The sequence below is a fragment of the Helicoverpa armigera genome, chromosome 13 (assembly GCF_030705265.1).
Source record: "Helicoverpa armigera isolate CAAS_96S chromosome 13, ASM3070526v1, whole genome shotgun sequence".
Taxonomy (NCBI): Eukaryota; Metazoa; Arthropoda; class Insecta; order Lepidoptera; family Noctuidae; genus Helicoverpa; species Helicoverpa armigera.
Window position 1 is genome coordinate 8,223,441 of NC_087132.1, and position 18,753 is coordinate 8,242,193.

Consider the following 18,753-nt stretch of genomic DNA (forward strand, 5'->3'; position numbering starts at 1 on the left):
ATAATCATTATTATATTTCAAAATAATTTTCACCAGTGTTTATACCAGCTTGTTCTACACAAAAATTCCATAGGAGTTCATAAAATTAATGAGGGTTGAACAGTTTTTAGGCTGACCAAAGGACGATAGGCATTCGCGGCGCGACGGGCACAGGAAAAAGTTAATAACGCTTGAAGTTGGCTGCCCCCGGCAATTATAAATTTATTCGTCTGCACTCTCCCTTGCTTTATTTATTTTTCTAATTATTGGGTACAACACAATCGCTGGATGCTGTAGTCTGGATACTTTTAATTTGTATTCCTTTTACGATGGCGATTAAAGTACGTATTTAAACGTAAATTGTGATATGAAAATTTTGTTGCAAACGGAAGGTTGAAATATAACTGAAAATACTTTTTAAAATTGTTTTTTGTTCTTTATTATTTTCAATTCATTCATCATCTTCGCATTCTACTATACATAGTTCGAGGACATGGCAGGATAGCGTATCCGCGACATCCATAAAAGATATTTGGATGCGGTATTCCCCACAAAAGTCATGACACATGAAATCTTTGAACGGTTCCAAAGATATCGTCAACTTGTCAACTTCGAAGGTTTTCTGAAAAATAACAATATTAGAGAATGAGGCTTGAAATGGTGTTTTGTGTAGAGGTACAAAATTCGTACTTTTAATAATTCTCCTACTAATTCGTACAGTCGATCAGGAATTATTTACACCTACACGTACATACCTATTTATTGATAACTTGAGTATTGTTATTAAATATAATTTGCACGTTTTATTTACTTATAAAATACCGGCTTTCTGCGGTTCCGTTCCCGAGCAAACTACTTTCTGCACCCGCATAAAAAGTAGTCCTATGTCCTATGTCTTTTCTTAGACTCCAAACTATCTGAGTTTACCAAAATTCATTTAAATCGGCTCAATACTTTTAACTCGAAAGCCATACAGAGAAACAACACTTTCGCATGTATAATATAGGAACTTATCTGATATTGAAACCCTCTAAGGCAAAACAATATAAGAAAAAAAAAACCTTTTAATACATACCATAGGGACTGGACATTCAGTGACATTCAATTTCTCAATAACAGGCCACCACGGTGAATCAGTGTTTTGCAAACTGTCGCATAAATTGAACATGCACTCGTACATAAACTCATCTTTTATATCCGCCATTTTAAATACTTCTATTTTGACCTGCGAAGAAAGGAAAAAGTTTCTATTCATAAAACACATTTTACATATCATAAATGATTGATCAAGGAAACACAATTATATTTTTTTCAATGTAGCAATAGCACTATAAAACTTTCCAAAAAAAACATGCTTCGAGAATTAAAATAACATCGCTCTAGAAGTGGTTGTCTGATGATATTGCTGTGTCCGTTTTGCCAATTACTTCGGGTCAGCTATGTAAAGAGATTATATGCTTTTCTGTTCAGGTTTTACTAACATTACTAGTTAAAAGTCTCGTTTATTTTACAACCGAAGGAAACAGGGGAGGGGGTCATCCAAGGTATAGCTACATCAAGCAAACTAAAAAGAATAAAATGTTGTGACGTATAAGGAAGTTCAGGAGTTGGCGCTAGATAGGCGTAAATGGAAAGAGCTGTATCGACAAGAGCTGGGCTCTTAAATTGATGATGTTGATTCTACAATCATCACAGCTTTAATCCATTTGTTATGGAGATCGAAATAGCATCTATAGCTAATCATTCCTTACTTTTGCATTGTTTACTCACCTCGTGTTCTGGTAAAATTTCCTGCAATGTTACAAGGGATCCGCTGAGTTTCGCTGCATCGTCTCCTTCTTCGCCTTGAAGGGAGCCAAGCAATAGGCCATCACAGTTTAAGTAGTCATTGTCGAAGCCATCACAACTTAGCATGCTATCCGTGATCCTCGGCGCATAATATACCTACCATGACAGAAAAAGTTTGTTAAAGAAGGATACCTCTTTTTTTATGAACACAAATGTATTTATTTATCAGAATACAGACAAGAAGAAAAATAGAACAGATAGTACAAAGGCACAGCTTATTTCATTAGAAATCTCTTCCAGCAGGCCCGTTATGTATTGTAAAAATAAATGAAAAAGCAGTTTTTGTGAGATCAAAATATGTGTGAAAAATTAAGTTTGAAACTTTTAAAATCAGAATTTGAATAAGATAACTACTCTTCCTAAACTGAGGTATCTTTAGATATCACTTCTCGTCTTATTTATGGCAAATAAACTTTTTGTTTGTACCAAATTCCATGCAGGCTAGCAAATAGTGTGTTTTATCAAATGACTGAAACGGTCCTTATATTTTGTCTCAATTATTTTTTTGACTTCTGAATTCTTTACCCTTACAAAAAACTTGTGAACTATCTATAAAGTTTCCATACTCACATCAGCATTCACCAAAAACAAGTAACCGAACAGGAATACTAGATTTTTCATTACCACCGTACCATAACTCATTTTCGATTGAAAACGCGACACAGCAAAAATGAATAGTCTGTATTACGTGTCGTTTAAGTTTTTATAGAAAGGCGATAGGAATCGCTATTGTGGCGAAACATGTTGATGGCAATGATAGTCGCTATCTGGTATACCAGGATTGCATGTGGTGTAAACAGGTATGTCGCATGTTATTAACTTGTTAGCCATTGTCAAGGACGTGTGGCTTTTTTTTTATAATGTCTCTTGTTGTTACGTAGGGCTTTTTAGTGTGGAATTTCGTCCTGTGTTTTTCAGTAATTTTCATAACTAACTAGCTTCTGTTCGCGGTTTCACCCACGTTCCGGATGGTGACAAATCCTATGTCTTTTTCCCGGGTCTAAGTTAACTCCCCTCTAATTTTCACCTTTAACGGTTCAGCCATTCTTGAGTTATAAAATGTGTAACTGACACGACTTTCTTTTATATATAGTCGCTCTTGTATACACATACAAGAGACATGTCTCTTGTATGATACACATACAGCTCTTCAGGCCAACAACAACAATTTTGGGAAACTTAAACGCCTATTAGCAAAACAAAGGCAGCCAGAGTTTAAAATGAAGTCATAATTAATAATAACAATGATTATTTGTTATACGGTTTGTTAATAATGTTTTACTCAGAGGATAAAATGATTCAAATAACCATTAGTTCTAACTAATAATCTGAAGGAATTGGAGCAAGGACAAGGTTATTTATTATAAACATAAACACATTGTTATTTTCCGTAAATTAGTCCTATCGCTAGTCCTTGTTCATTACAGGAACAAATGATGCTGTATATTATTCAGCAATTTTTTATGTCAACACAGTATTACTAGAATTAAGACTAATTGCAAATATTTAATAAACGTGAAGTCATTAATATAATTAGAGACAATACTCAAACCTTTTTCAAGTAAAATTAGTTTTAACTATGTATTAGGACCTTGCCTCTCATTTAGTGGAATTACTTATTAATCTTTATCTCTAAATTAGAAACACCTTCAGAAATCGCTGTATAAATAAAACAAGTAATTCTCAAAAGCGATAATCTAAATAAACACACAATTCAACATTTACTTCTACAAGAAATAAATAAAACAGAGCTATTTTCTAAAGTATCTAAAACCAACAAACTTAGCGTCATAAAAAGACTGAACAAAAATAAGGGGTCTAGAAAAGGAATGTACGAGAAACGTTCACTACAGACATTTAGGTACTTTTTCTCTTATTTATATTTGCTCGCATCGCTCACGGAATGTAGCTACTTCTACTTAACATTATCTCAATGAAGACATTATTTGATTCCTTTGTCCTGTCCGCTTTGTTTTGGAGTTAGGTTTTGTATCTGACTATCTGACCATTCAAGTGCTCCTTTTTTGTGTGATGTCCATTTCAATATTTATCTGTAGTTTTTTTATAGTAAACTGACTACCTAGGTACTTCATAATATATTGCGTGCAAACATTTTTGAAACGCTCATGACGCTGCAACTTATGTGCGCGAACACTACAATGTAGTGATCTCACGCCGAATGCATACACAGATTTTGGTGAAATCCAGCCATTAGAAAAGACCAGTTACAGCCTTTTTATCAGTTACTGCTGGGCACAGGCCTCCTCTCACACGGAGTAGGATTGAGCATTGATCACCATGCTTGCTCAATGCGGGTTGGTGACCATTATTTTTTTGGTCCACCATCTATTAGGTGTATGTATTTACTTTTGATCAAACGTTTAGTGTAGATGTGTAACCTATATTTATCCTAGTTGTTTACCACAAGGCCAGGGAGTCCTTTGGAAGAACCATCATCCTATGGCATCAAGTTAATAATTAAAACGTAGTGATACCGATTCGATGTTTCCATACTGTATCTCTAAACAATATTATCGTGATATATCTGTAGGTACAGATAGACAGGAAAACACATTTATATTTCATGAGATGAACAAATGGGGCTGGCTACACATTGTATATCATTTCCAATATAGTAGTTTTATGTAAATGGCGCCTACTTTTAAACTGTCGTAATTTTTATATTCCGATTGGAGTTCCCCCTCCGTGTGTTTGTTATCTAACCGAGAAATGAATGAATGTATTCACAGTTTTGATTTACTACTTATTTTTCATACAACTTTGTGTTTTTTATCATTGTAAGTTGCGTGTGTTTTTGTTCGGTGTGTTTTATCGATGATACTTGTTAGTTTTACTGTGCACAAGTGAATTATATTACGCTATATATTTATAGGTTCTAAGTTGATTTTTCAGTTCAGTACACTATCAAGATATTTCCTATGCAAATGACACTAAACTTATAAAAGAGCATACGATTGGACGGGTATCCGGGTGCTTGAAGTTAAATCCCTCGTGATGCGAGCGTATCCACGAAAAATAGCACTTGTGTATACATAAACAGTTTTCTTTAACACACATGTAGCAGGAAGAAATGATTCATACTCGCTTCAAATGTTCCCAGCGGGACAGAGGGCTTGATAACTCGAGTGGAAACCTCGCGTGAATATCTTCAACATATTATATTCATACTGCATACTGGCCAAGCATAAAAATATACTCGCCTATTTATAATAGGGGAAAACAGTAAATGTGCTAGAGGTTTTAACCGACTTTAAAAAAAGGAGAAGGTTATCAGTTCGTCGGGATCTTTTCTTTAAGTACTGATGGCAGAAGATGATGGCTAAAGTATATCTCGGTAGTTCTTCATTTATTTCCTATAGGTACTTCAATGGTATATATTTATTAGAAAGTGTCTCCTTATGAAAGACACATAATTCCTGCAGTGAATCATTGCTCTGTGCTGTTTTAAAGGATCGGAGATACATCGAGAGTTGCAATGAGTTTATATTTTACTTATAAGTTCGTCTCTTCTCAGAACTCCAACATCGAGTAATTGTTATTAGTCTAACCTTCAATAAGCAAAATATTAATTGAAATTAAATTATTTGCGATGATTCAGTATAATTGACATAACAAATAATAATGTCTGGTATGCGGTTTAGTGGTTGTGCAAATTCATTTGATGTGTGCCTATTAAAATTAATTGAATGCTGGTTAAGACAAACATTATTGATGAAAATCTTTATACTCATCCGTTTATTTCTATTGGCTAAATTATCATGGCCCTGTGAATTATGACGTACATGTAATGTTTACCCATCCAAAACAAAAATGTGAAAGACTGCCAAGTTCGATAATATGGGAATGCTTCGCCTATAAAAGAAGTGAGATCTGAATAAGTACCAAGTTCCATACACATACCTCAGTTAAAAATAGTTACTTTTTAATGATGTTACTTGGCAAGTTTTCATACACCTTGTTATAAACCTACTAAACGCAATGAATCAAGTATTTAATTTTCTATTAGAACTTGCCAAGTAATCATCATTAAAAAGTAACTATTTTTAACTGAGGTATGTGTATGGAACTTGGTACTTATTCAGATCTCACTTCTTTTATAGGCGAAGCATTCCCATATTATCGAACTTGGCAGTCTTTCACATTTTTGTTTTGGATGGGATTTCATTTATTTTTGTAAGGTTGTTTATTTTATTTTTTTCTTATGATGAAGTTAGTTAAAGAAATGTCTCATTTATACTATTTTTTAGATTTTTTAATATGCACTATGTTTCTTACAAAGAAATGATCTAGATTAACTAAATGGACTAGATTTACCAACTGACTGACATGACATGTTATCATATATGTATTATGTTCGTGGATCAAAGTTACACATTCGTTATTTTCGAAAGTGATTCACACTTCGCCGTTTTCAGATTTTTACTTTACTTTGACTAAATACAAACCTTTGTACCATTCGAAGATATATTATATAAATATAGATAAATTTAGTTCGTTTTAGTTCCTTAGGGGTATAAATTTACACCGGGTATAAAATACCTTCATTATTTTGAAACCGACTCACACTTGGCCATTTTCAGATTTTTCCCTTTACCTTGACATAAAGACCTACCTCCATGCCAAATTTCAAGTCAATACGACCATTGAAAGTGGTCTAGGTTTTTGATGAGTGAGTGAGTCAGTGAGTGTATAGTAAAAATAGCGATTTTCTGACGTCAATATCTCAAGACCTACAATAGGTATATTAATGAAATTTTGTATTTTAGATAAGTGAGGGGGTCTCAACAGATACTAGAAATTTGATATGCGTAAATAAAATAGATTTTCAGTTACAGGGGTCGAATTTGGCCCGAAATGGTTCGTGTAATATAACCCACGGCCGGTGTGTCGCTTTTTTTGCTCGAACTTGGCGGATACACTGCCGTGTGTCTAGATTTGCATTTGCAAATGCATATGTATGATGTCAATAGAACTGTTTTCCTATAGGTACCTTCTTTGAATTTAGCTTGGATTTTAAGAGTCTTGTCTAGTCTTAACAAGCAAGGTCGATGTCGTCAAACTCAAACTCAAAAGTGTTTATCCAAATTAGGCCGATAAATCAGCGCTTCTCGAACGACAAAAACAAAAGACAGCCAGTAAAACGCACGATGACGTTTATTAAATGTAATGACTGACAGTGAGATCTTTTTTTTTGCTTCTAAGATTATCGTGACGTCAAACAATTGATATGCAAATAGGATCTAAGTATTGTTAGTAAACAAATGGCATTGAAAACGCCATTAAATGGTTACAATAAAAACTGTAGAACAATGACGTATGTGTGAAGCGAAATAAAGGCTGGAACACACTGAATGCGGATACAGAAGTACTGTGACAAATGACAGTTTATACAGAGTGGAGCACAGAGCAGGACCAATTTTTCGCTGCCTCTATCAGCACGAAGAGTGCTAGTATGTCAGTTTAGTTATATTTTCAATACTCATGTAGGTGCAGGTGTTTGAAGGAATATACATTTACACGGTTCTTTACGCTATACTTAGCTGTACGATTTATTTATAGTTTTTTCATGTAAAGACTTAAGCTTCGCATTCAATGTGTACCAACCCTTACCACGTTAAATCAAGTTCATTGAATTACGTTCATTCATTGCTCTACGCAATAAAACTATTGTAAAGACTTCTTTATAACTGGTCTTTCCGTGTTATGTTATAACTTATTATGAGTCATTGTTAAGTAAAATACTTTTCAAGACGGAATAAACAAAAGCTGATCAAATTCAATATTTGTGCCAAAGTTTACCAATCTGTCTTTTACCTTCCACAATTGTGATAAGGTTCAAAATATATTGTAGTTTGACATATTGTCATAAGTTGATATGCTGTAGTCTATACCTTTGAGCTGTCAGTTTACTAGTGTCCCATATAAAGTCGTTTCACAGACTTATTGAAATCGGTTAGTACTAGAAAAGGACAAACACTTTTTTTATCCTTACTCAAACATTAAAACAGTAACTTTTTAGGTTATCAAAAATCACGCTATATGGTTTTATGCTCAAAAGGATCACGTCGTAAAACACTCGGGAATTCGTACGTGAAACGCACGTGATCGGGCCATTTTATATTAAATTTTCTGCTGTGGGTGTGTGTAATGGCAAGCGACACTGCCACTTCTAGCTTTGTGATATTAAAGTGCGAAAAAGTACGAATAAATCGCTTTTTATGGTTAATATGATGATACCATACTTCACAATTAATGTTACAGCCTCCTACAATTCGGATTATTCAGTTATATTTTTAAGTACATAATCATGTAGTACCTAGTTTTTTATGTTATTTTCTGAATGACCTCTCTCGTTGTGATTCTAATCGCAAGAGATAATTTGGTAATAAAGTCATCGATCTATCAAAGTCGATTTAATGTGACCCACGTTGAGATGTGAATCAAAATTGTACAATAAGTGAAGATTTTATTTTAAAATTATAGAAAAAAATATGAACACTAGATATCAAACTACAGAAAACTAATAAATGTTAAAACAAAGTTCAACAAAAAAATCGATTTCAAAGTCAACAAAAAATTTGCATACTACCCCTTTGGGTACCAGGAGCGCATAACTTTGAAAAGGGTAAATGATTTAATTATGCGAGCCAAAGTGTTAGCGCGCCACTTAATTTGATCGCTAGCGACACCTATATGCAAATGATACGTTACGACTAATTGAATATCTTTGTTCCAAAATATTTGGGGACTTCTCGATGACTTTTGGACCCTTCCTCTTTTGGTTAAAACATTCAAATGTAATCTAACTTAGCTATTGAACATTAAGTAACTATTTATAAATGCGGATATGTGTAGTCATGAAATCTCCAGAGAATAAGAATTGGTGCTTCGCGTGATGTCACGCCAAACCACAAAATAACGTGATGTGGATATTTACAAGTTTATTCTTAAGGTTAACTGCTGTTTAGATACTTATTTCGCTACTGGTTTGACGTTTTACCTACTCGAAGTCATTCCGGATTGAATAAGTAAATAAGTTATCCATAACAGTTCTTCGAATGAGAAAGCCTCTGTCCTGCAGTGAGTAAAAAATGCTAATGATGATTCAGAACTTGGGTATCCTCACGTCAAATTCCTTTAAATAAGCTGACTCGGAGAATAAGGAAAAATCTGACCAAAACAAACGTGTGATTAAGATTGATATGTGATTTCAGCTTCATTTTCCCTAATGTCCAACCAAATGACTGCATTATTACACACGATTAGTTAAACTTGCATGATTAACGATACCCATTCTAAAATAAGACTAAATGTATTTTTACAATGACATGATCGATTGAGGTTCAAGAGTTCAAAGCCGAATTCAATGAACTATCGCGGTGAACCTAGAGTAGGGTCGCCTTAATTGCAAGACTGACAGAAACATTACAAATGCATCACAAATTACTAGCATTATTGTTTCAAAAATATAAACAATTTTCTACCTTCATCAACACAATGACTTTTGTTTATTTTTTTGTTCGTTTCTCGGTAACGGAGGAGTTTTAATTGATGTTAGAACAGTGACGGGGTTACCGTTCAAATGGAGAGCTTAATTGTTTTTATTTTATTTCATTAATAAAACAAATGCCAAGTTGTTGTTTTGTTTTAAAATACATACAATACTATTATATAGCCATTAAAGTAAAAAATATTTAAAAATTCGATCTTATATTTATGTAAAGCCTAAACTAAATAAGATGGTTCTAGTAGATGATCCACTCATGCAAATATCAGGAAGAAGAAAAAACTCAAGAAATTACTTAAAAATAAAAATGTATTTCACTAAAAATTAAAGACAAAATCATCAGTAGACCAAAACTCTTAACATGAGTGAGAGAAAGTCAAAGAATTTTGGACACGTTATCACGCAGACTAGTTATATGGCATTAGACATTCGTGTTTTGTAGCGTAGTTTTGATCCAGTCAATGTAACCAGCTACTGAGGTGTAGACTCCTGGCCATCCATCCCTGCCGCAGCCGTAGCCGAAGGAAACCACTCCTACTGCCTCCCAGATGCCTTCAGGTCTTCGCTTCATGAGGGGGCCACCTGAGTCTCCTCTACAGGCATCTTCGGCAAAGACTCCACCAGCACATATCTGGTTGTCTCCGAGCATCGCTCCAAGAGTTCTGTATTTGCTGACGCAATCATCCTTGTCGAAGATCGGAAGAGTGAGCTTTAGTTTGACGGGGCTGTTGCGTCCTGTAACATAGAAATAATTTATTTATAAGTATGTACATAAATTATATTCTCACATCATAGAGGAACCATGTATCGTTTTATAAGATACATAAATAATATGTTCACCCATGTGTTGTTTTAAAATTATCTAGGCAAGCAGTGTCTTTTACCAATTCCACTTTAGGTTATGCATTAAAATAATATTTAGAAAATATTTTCACCGCATTGAAAATGCAATCATAGGGCACATTTTAATTAATTTAACGAAATGATCCCAACAGCTAACCTCTAACCTCACTATAAAAGATACACGTGATTGATAACACTAGATAGGGAAAAACCTTGTTTACAACTTACATTACAAACTGTATTATAATTCAGTATAATTTCTTAGAAGAATCATGGTTTATATTGGGGTTATTTGTGATTCTATAGACCTCTTTCACAATTATTATGTGCCAAAAGTTACATTTACCAATTCTAATATCGTTTCTAATTCGAAGTTTTAAAATTTACTTCTATGATCTAATGTACGTCTAGCAAAATACTATAGCTAAATTACTATAATCAAATATAAAAAAGACAACCTATCGACCTTGGATTCAAAAACTATACGTAAAACCCAGCTGTATGAGAATTGATTGTAAATTCCTTTCGTCGAAATGTTACTGTTGGAAATCGATAGCTAGTAATTGTATGGTCATGAATACGTACCGTTGAGGGTTTTTCCCCATCCAGCCACGTGAACATCGTTGCCGGTATCTAAACGAACTCTGTTGTCTACTAAACAGATAGGCTGGACGTAGTCTGTGGAGGAAAAAAGTACTTTTAAATAAAGGCAATTTTCATGCAGGATACAGAGATAATATTCATCACGTCAAATTGTATCTATAAAACAATGTACGAATTTCCCATGATTTTAAATCATAACACTCAAAATAAGTTTCGAAACAAATAATCATCCTAACCAAAAAGTACTATGAGATTGTCTGGACTTTTAATTAAAAGTCTTCGTGTACAACATAACAAATCGAAAACATCAGACATTGTCCATTGCTTTTCGAATCCCCAATAAAACAAAACAATAAATTAAACCGGCTATTATTTAACCATCTACAAATGACAGTATAGCGATACATATTTAAAAAACGAACATAAAATGGTACATCAATGACAGTAGCGATTAATATATTAAAAAAATATTTAAATATAAAATACATACATGTGTAACGAGCTCTGCCGGCCATCCTCACGATACCGATATCATCCCTTCTACTCTTGTTCTTGTCTATGTACCCCGGGTGCGCGTACGCGGATGCCACCCTGATCTCTTGCGGACTGTCCGCGCAGACGGAGTCTACGCAATCCACGTCTTGTTGCGTGTCGTATTCACCTAGGCGGACTGTTTTTCTGTGAAAGAATGGGGAATTAATTTTAGTTGACAGTTGTCAATTGAGGAATTTGTAAATTAATGTTTCTTGTATCTAAAGTATAATTGTGTCCATAGTTTATTTTATGTAGTACTCGTAAGTAGTAATTTTGTTTAATTGAAGACTATAATTATTACTGTAAATACATAGTAATAAAAGAGGTTTTTCTTGGTAAATTACGACATCACAATATTGTTTCACACGTCCTTAATTTTTATAAGTACACGGGGCACTAAAAATTTAAGTATCAGGGCGATCATCATATCTCTGAAGAACTTTAGTAACCTACTTGGTCCATGAACAGATTCTATCTTATATGGCTGAACTCTTTTCACACAAATTGTACCGTGTGATTCCCGCCCAATAAAAATATTACTCGCGAACAAGACCACGGAGGAATGAAAAATTGAATCAGACCTACACCTAACTATTATTTATTTACATAGATATTTAAATATTCAGGTACAATAAATATAAAAACTATCCCCAAAAACAAAACAAAAAAAAAAACAAACTAAAAAGCATAAAAAAGGTACTTACAGGCTCCCCACTTCAGTTTCAATGGCTCCCTTGATGCAATGAGCAGCAGTCAGGACATAGCGATGATTGATCAGAACACCGCCACATTGGTATGAAGTCGTTCCTTTACCTGAAGAAATCAAAACATTGTTATGATGAGAAAATGAATAGGACTCCAACCGATATTATAAATGCGAAAGTAAATCTTTCTGTATGTCGCGCTTTCCCGCCAAAACAACTAAACGTCCAATGAAAATGTTATTTAATACACATACACAGCTTAGACCCTGAGAAAAATCTTAGAATATAGGTTTTATCCGGGTGTGAGAAAAAGTACCCTTGGGATGCGTGTTTAACCGCGGAGACTAGGCAGTATCATTTATTAACGAGCTTTGCTGCATTACAAAAGAAATATAATTTTGTTATAATTTCGATAAAAAAACTTTTTCAACTTATACAAAAGTGTCATTTAAAAATCGTCTGCAACTTTAAAGAGGTTTTAAAGGCTGAGATGTGGCAAGGACGACAAGTGGACATCAATTACTTAAATGGCCCTCTAGAGAATACAAGTTCTACCAAAGCTTGGTTTAATGCACTTGCCTTATATGAGCGAGGACGACCAACAATCAATTCAAGAACACTTAAGCGAATATATTTTTAAAGACTGAACAAGAGATTTTTCTGCAGTCTTCAAAATTTTTTGAAGTCAATGACTTTTTTATTACTAGGTATTGCACATCAATCTGATCAATTTGTATTATTAGAATTCTACAGTCTATCAATCATAAAATAATAGATACTTTTAGTTGTCACAATATGTCTTGGGTCCCTTCAACCCAGTCAGTTTATAGAAATACAACTTTCATTACCAATTTATAATAGACTTCTGATGAAGAAAATTTAGTCTTTCATTAGTAGCAAAAAAAACATTTATAGTGTTAAGGTATAAAACACCTTATCAAGATCTAAGAGGGACAATAAACTATGTGTATCTAACGTTTTAAAACTTATTGAACAAAACCTATTTAAACACTGATACTCACGAGTCAAATACCCCAACAATGCCATCCAAGGGAACTCATCCAGATCCGTGAAGGTTCCTCCATAGATCCTGTCTCCATTAGTGTCCACTCCGCACTGGTTCCTCGGAGCTGGCGACGAGTCTTCTTGGAACACCTCGCTGCTGCCCTCGGTCGGAGCCTGGGTTGGACGCGGCTGTGTTAGTTAGAAAAGCAGGTTTTGTTAGTCATTTGTTATTTACAAAGTGCAATAATGATACATATCGTGATTTGGTAGCCTACATAATCCTACTTCCTACTAACATTATAAATGCGAAATATCGTTTGTTTGCTACGCTTTCACGCAAAAACTACTTAAATGATCATCGTGAAACTTTGTTCACATAATATTCTTGGTGGTAATAGAATGAACATAGGATACTTTATATCAACACACCCGGGTGAAGCGGCGGGCGGAAGCTTATGTTATCTATTTATAAGTCATATTTATTATCAACTACTCAGCTATTCCTTGCAATTTCACCCAATTCCTCAACTGAGTAAAAAGTGGCCTATATTTAATTTTAAACATTCATTTTGAAACGGTTTTATTTAGTTCGACCAGTACGGTGTTTATTTGTTATAGGTCTGTAATTGCGAAAAACACGTCCATATAGGTAAGTATATGTGAGAAGTCTTCAAAGATACACACACATATTCCGGTTCAGTTCGTACAAGGATTAACTGTTATGGATGCCTTTTAAGGAAAAGGTTATCAAGGTTATTACGCCTTGGGCTTTATTTCCTCTTAATGATATATAGTGTGACAGTTCACCTATGAGGTTTTTATGGTTAGTATTATTAAACATTGTATCTACACACATAAGTACAAAAAAATCAGCCAAAGACATTTAAGCAGTAAATATTGTAACTGGATAATCTAGCAAGTCTATCATCAGGTCTCAAGACATGATCCCTATTTCAGAAATCCTGATAGTGTTTGAACCAAATTCCCTTCGGGACACTTACCGTTGGCCTAGGCGTTGGTTGCACATTCTCATCAGGTGGTAATGGGCCACAGCAGACCCTGGGCACATAGCCCTCGAAGCCACATTGTGATCTCCTCAGAAAGCTGACGACACTGTTCGGCAGTGGTCGCTGCTCAAAGGCAGTCAGGAGTGCAGAGCAGTCATATAGGGATACGCAATTACTGGTCTTGCCCAGAGGTGTGACGCAGCTGCTTTGGCTGTCTGCAAAAGAAGAGAAATCACGTTAATTATAAAAGCGGAACACCTTGTTTTTAGGAAATTATTAAATGGGTCTCCTAGTTGTAGGTGGCGCGAGAGAATCAAATTCTTGCTGACCAAACCATGTTTCTTCTGGACCCCTTAACAATCTAGAAGCATAGGTATATGTTGGATTACTGCCTAACTGCACTTTAGCGATAACTCTTTCGAACAATCCCGCAACCTCGGAAGAGGCAGATCTTCATTATGCATATTGAAATAACATAAATTTATATAAAAACTTTGAACTTTAATTGTTTTGTTATTCTGAGAAAAAAATCCCACCGTATGTCGTAAGAAGTCATTCACCTTTTTTCCCTAAAACATTTTTGATTAGCGCATCACCAGACACAAAAAGAGTTTCGGCTTTTTCGGTATTTTATGTAAAGAATAAACGCGTGTAGGTATAGATTTAGCATATTGCTACGTTTTTCCATAATGTCTACTTTTTCCAGTGAAATTGCAGAGTTTTATACGTTCTCTTTTATAGAAGGAGCGGTGTACTCTTGTTTGGTGCGCTTTTTTTGAACCGTTTGACGGGACACTGCCGCCGGAAAAATCAAACGCAGGAGCAGTTAGATAGAAAATTGAAGAAAAAATATTGCTGCTTTTGGTACTGCGTGGTATGAAACGTGTATTTTAATTAATTTAGGTGATTCTGCCCAATTTTCCGTTTGTATTATTTTTCAAAATGTCACGAATTAGATCGCAAGAAAGAATGATCCGTAAACATTTAAAAACAACGTGTTTTTAGTAACGTATTTTCCTTAAATCAAAACAATTCAATTAATTTACCATATTTAAGTGGTATACGTTAAATATTATTTTACAAAATAATAAAGACTGCTTTGTATTAATTTCAAATGATCTGTTGACTTGTTTTAACGCGATAACCCCAGTGTAGTATCTAGTATCATAATAAGGAAATGTTAACACTATTATCTAAGCAATACCCACAATACACTAGACGTTTGCTTATTTATGAAATAAATTATACAGCAACTTCTTCAAAAATGGTTTCCAATTTAATTGGGGGTTTCCAAATGACAGTGGCTACTGAAATCATTCGTTTACAATGATTCTGTTATAAAGTCGTAGATAGTAGTATACATATTTACATTATACTGCCCATTCTTAAATTACATACTATTTTCGTTATCATTATATTTTTATTTGTATGACCGATTTGATGTTTTTTTTTTACTTTTATGATACTTATCTCAAAAATATTTACGCGTAGAGATGTATTTTGGATGTCGCAATTTATATATATATTTTTTTTATATTAATTTGCTTCATCATAAGTTATACGCAATATACGAAATAATAAGAAGTAAGTAGCCTATCAGACCAATTAAATTATGTAAACGAATATATAAACAAACATGGATGTCACACATCTATTCATTTCAGTGAACTAAGTGCACTTAGGTCATTATTGATATTACACGTGGTGGATCTTGGAATTTCCAAGTAACCATCATTCTTGGTTATCCTTAGGAATATTTCTTCTTTGTAAAAAAACAGTTATTTATTTAAAAATGCATAATTTATAACCAACTTATCTCGTTTATTGATGTTTACCTAAGAAAACATTTTTTTAAATTAATGAGACCATATTGATTTACATACAAACTAAAGTATACTTAATTCGAATCTAATCTGCAATTCTGTGCGAAAAAACAACTGAAAGTTAATTAAGCATAGGACACAATAAACTTAATAAACTACAGGACCAATTGAAACTAGTAAGCACCAGTTTTGTAATTGCATTACGAACTGAAAACCAGTTCACAGTACAGTAGGTAAATGTAAAAAATAGCAAAAATAACTTGTGTCCAAGTATACACTATTGACGCATTAAATAAACAAGTTTTGAATAGGCGTAAAGACTTGAAACTAAATTTTATTTGTTTATTTCTGACGCACGCTTTATATTGAAAGGTCTATAGACTTCGATCCTTGGAAAGCCTTACCGAGGTATAATTTAGTTTCATGAGCTTATAAAGAGTAGGAATGTTGTCATCTATTTTTATATTTAATAACTAAAACTATAAAGATGTACGTACTTCCCAAAATTGTTTTGATGGAGCACTGAATGACACCTACATATGTACATGGTTCGTCTAATTATGAGTTCGACAAATATGGTGCCTGGGAAACCCCTAGTACACAACTAGTTAGTTCCTTAACCAAACAGACAGTTCTTGTATTTTGTGTCTATCACGAAGAGTGAATAGACTTAAATCTTTGCCTATAAAAATATATTTGCTTCAGTACACTCTGATGGAGTCAACATACCATTACACTTTAAGAATTGCAGTCTATCCAGTAAGTTTTAGATCAGGATTCAGCTTCCCACCAGTATGCAAAATTGCATTGTGGTCGTGAGAAACATTTCCTATAAGTACTTTCATTTGTATTCATAGTATGAACTCAATCAAACCACTATCTTAACATTGCAACAAGGATGTCTGGTATTGACTTTAGTTTCAAACGTTAGACGGGCTAGGGTTTTCAAATACTTAAATAGTAATGATATAATATCATCAGAAGTTGCTTACGTATGTGTTTATTTTTACACATTCATTTATATTTTCATTATATAAACAATCAATTGACAACAACAACCACTAATTAATCAAGAAAAAAACAGAAAACTTAAAACAAAGATTTGATGTGTGAAATTATAGACAGGAACACTAACAAAATACTTAAAGATAAACAACTTTGTTTTGAAGTAAATAAAAATAATATTGAAGTACGCTAATATAACGAGCTGTTTTTTACATTCTCACTATCTATAATTAGTTCCTTGTTACGGCTTTATTAAATGTAATCAATCTATATTATTACCATAGTCTTTCGATCTTAACTATCTTTATCTTCTCTCAAATCACGTTATGTGATTTTATAACAACGTGACTTGATCTGTTCATCTAATTTTTGTTGCATACACTACGTTTGTTCAAAATATTTTGTTCAGAACACCAAAAATTAGTTATTCGAATATAACCTTTAGGTGTGATGACTAAAGTCTAAATTCGTTTGTGATTATGTGTCATTTACGTTCAGATACTTACGAACATTACTCCAAATTAGTGTAGAAACAAAAAACACTGAACTGAACCACATTTTTTTATAACTATTTGGCACTTTTTTGTATCAAAAAAACACTGTCATCACTTGTATATCCTATGTGTAACTAAGTTTCGTTTGACTATAATTGTTTGATAAAATAAATAAATAATAGTGATGCGACCACAGCTGGTTGGTCGACTTCGTATACTGGTTGCTGGAGGTCAAGTCCGTACATTAAATACTAACGAATACGTAGTTTTGTTGTTCCTAGTACCGTCCGCACGGTAAAATATTAATCATTTAATACAATTATACATGTTTACGTCAACAAAATTGTTAATTATGACGCGATTTTTGGCTGGTCCTGACGTGAGTATCAATAAATCTTTCGGGTATTTTTCTATGGCTGGAATTTACTATATGATCTTTGTTGAATTGTGGAAACCCCTAAACAAATTAGATACACCTAATTCCGTTAACAAAAAAAATATTATTAAATGAGAAAAGTCGTTAACACAAAAAGGCATGGATAGATTAACTTTAATTAATGTACTTAATCTTATACACGAGTAACATTTACGACATTTACGACCTTATAACTGAGTCTAATGTCACAGACGATAAGGATATTTAACAAAAAATTCTAAGCTGATATAAAATGACCTTTTTAATTTATACCAAACAATTTTTGACATATCACTGTAAATTATTAGTGTTATTATTTTTCTCAGATTTTAGCACTAACTATAGATAATTTACGATGCTGTCTCTACACACATAACTGGATATACTTGTTCGCGAGCATACACCTCACATAGATATGAACATTTCCCAAGATCCGACCGGCAAAATGACTCACGGATTTACCCGTGTGGCTAAAATAATTGTAGGTACAAAAGCAAGCTTATAAAAATATACACAAAAAATCTGTTGAAGTCAGGTTCTTTTCTGTACAGTTTTTATGTGACTTATCATTAAATATTGTGAACTGTAAGCCGCTGTGTTGATAGGTTTCGATCTTTTTGTTCATACCGTTCATCATTCTTTGCATTGGAATCGTTTGATTCGATACGGTTTAAAACTTGGGAAACGGGTGGGCAATTACAAGCTAAATACTGGGTGTCCCATAAGTCCTTTGAAATCTAAATTTCGAATAAAATTTAAATGGCGCGCGGAAATAGCATGCGGGGTGCGGGGATAGCATCAACGGTCTTTGGGAATTCATTCACCATGGAAAGTTTTACCGGAGCGGACCGTGGTTTTTGTGTGCGGGAGTTTTATCACAACAATGATTCGGCCACCATTGCGCGGCGTATCTTTTAATTCCTGTATTAACTGAATTTTATATGGATGGTAATTTCTTATCTTTC

The 18,753-nt window shown here is 33.8% G+C and overlaps 2 protein-coding genes across 3 annotated transcripts; both read right to left on the minus strand.

Moving 5' to 3' along the window:
* Positions 1–405: 405 nt before the first annotated feature.
* On the minus strand, positions 406–2,527 carry LOC110370726 (uncharacterized). Its single transcript, XM_021326638.3, has 4 exons — positions 2,398–2,527; positions 1,750–1,923; positions 1,055–1,204; positions 406–601 (listed from the first exon to the last, which is right to left on the minus strand). Exons 1-4 carry the CDS (start codon positions 2,467–2,469, stop codon positions 431–433), a joined length of 567 nt encoding a protein of 188 aa, XP_021182313.3. The 5' UTR covers positions 2,470–2,527; the 3' UTR covers positions 406–430.
* Positions 2,528–9,646: 7,119 nt separating this feature from the next.
* On the minus strand, positions 9,647–17,592 carry LOC110370733 (phenoloxidase-activating enzyme 1). Of its 2 annotated transcripts, none has more exons than XM_021326649.3 (7): positions 17,386–17,592; positions 14,046–14,266; positions 13,062–13,218; positions 12,040–12,148; positions 11,292–11,479; positions 10,784–10,876; positions 9,647–10,090 (listed from the first exon to the last, which is right to left on the minus strand). In XM_021326649.3, the coding sequence occupies exons 1-7, from the start codon at positions 17,435–17,437 to the stop codon at positions 9,777–9,779; spliced, it is 1,134 nt and encodes a 377-aa protein (XP_021182324.3). In that variant the 5' UTR covers positions 17,438–17,592; the 3' UTR covers positions 9,647–9,776. The 2 variants fall into 2 exon arrangements, with proteins under 2 accessions (XP_021182324.3, XP_021182323.3); XM_021326648.3 differs by having other exon boundaries at positions 13,062–13,233; positions 17,386–17,578.
* Positions 17,593–18,753: the final 1,161 nt, after the last annotated feature.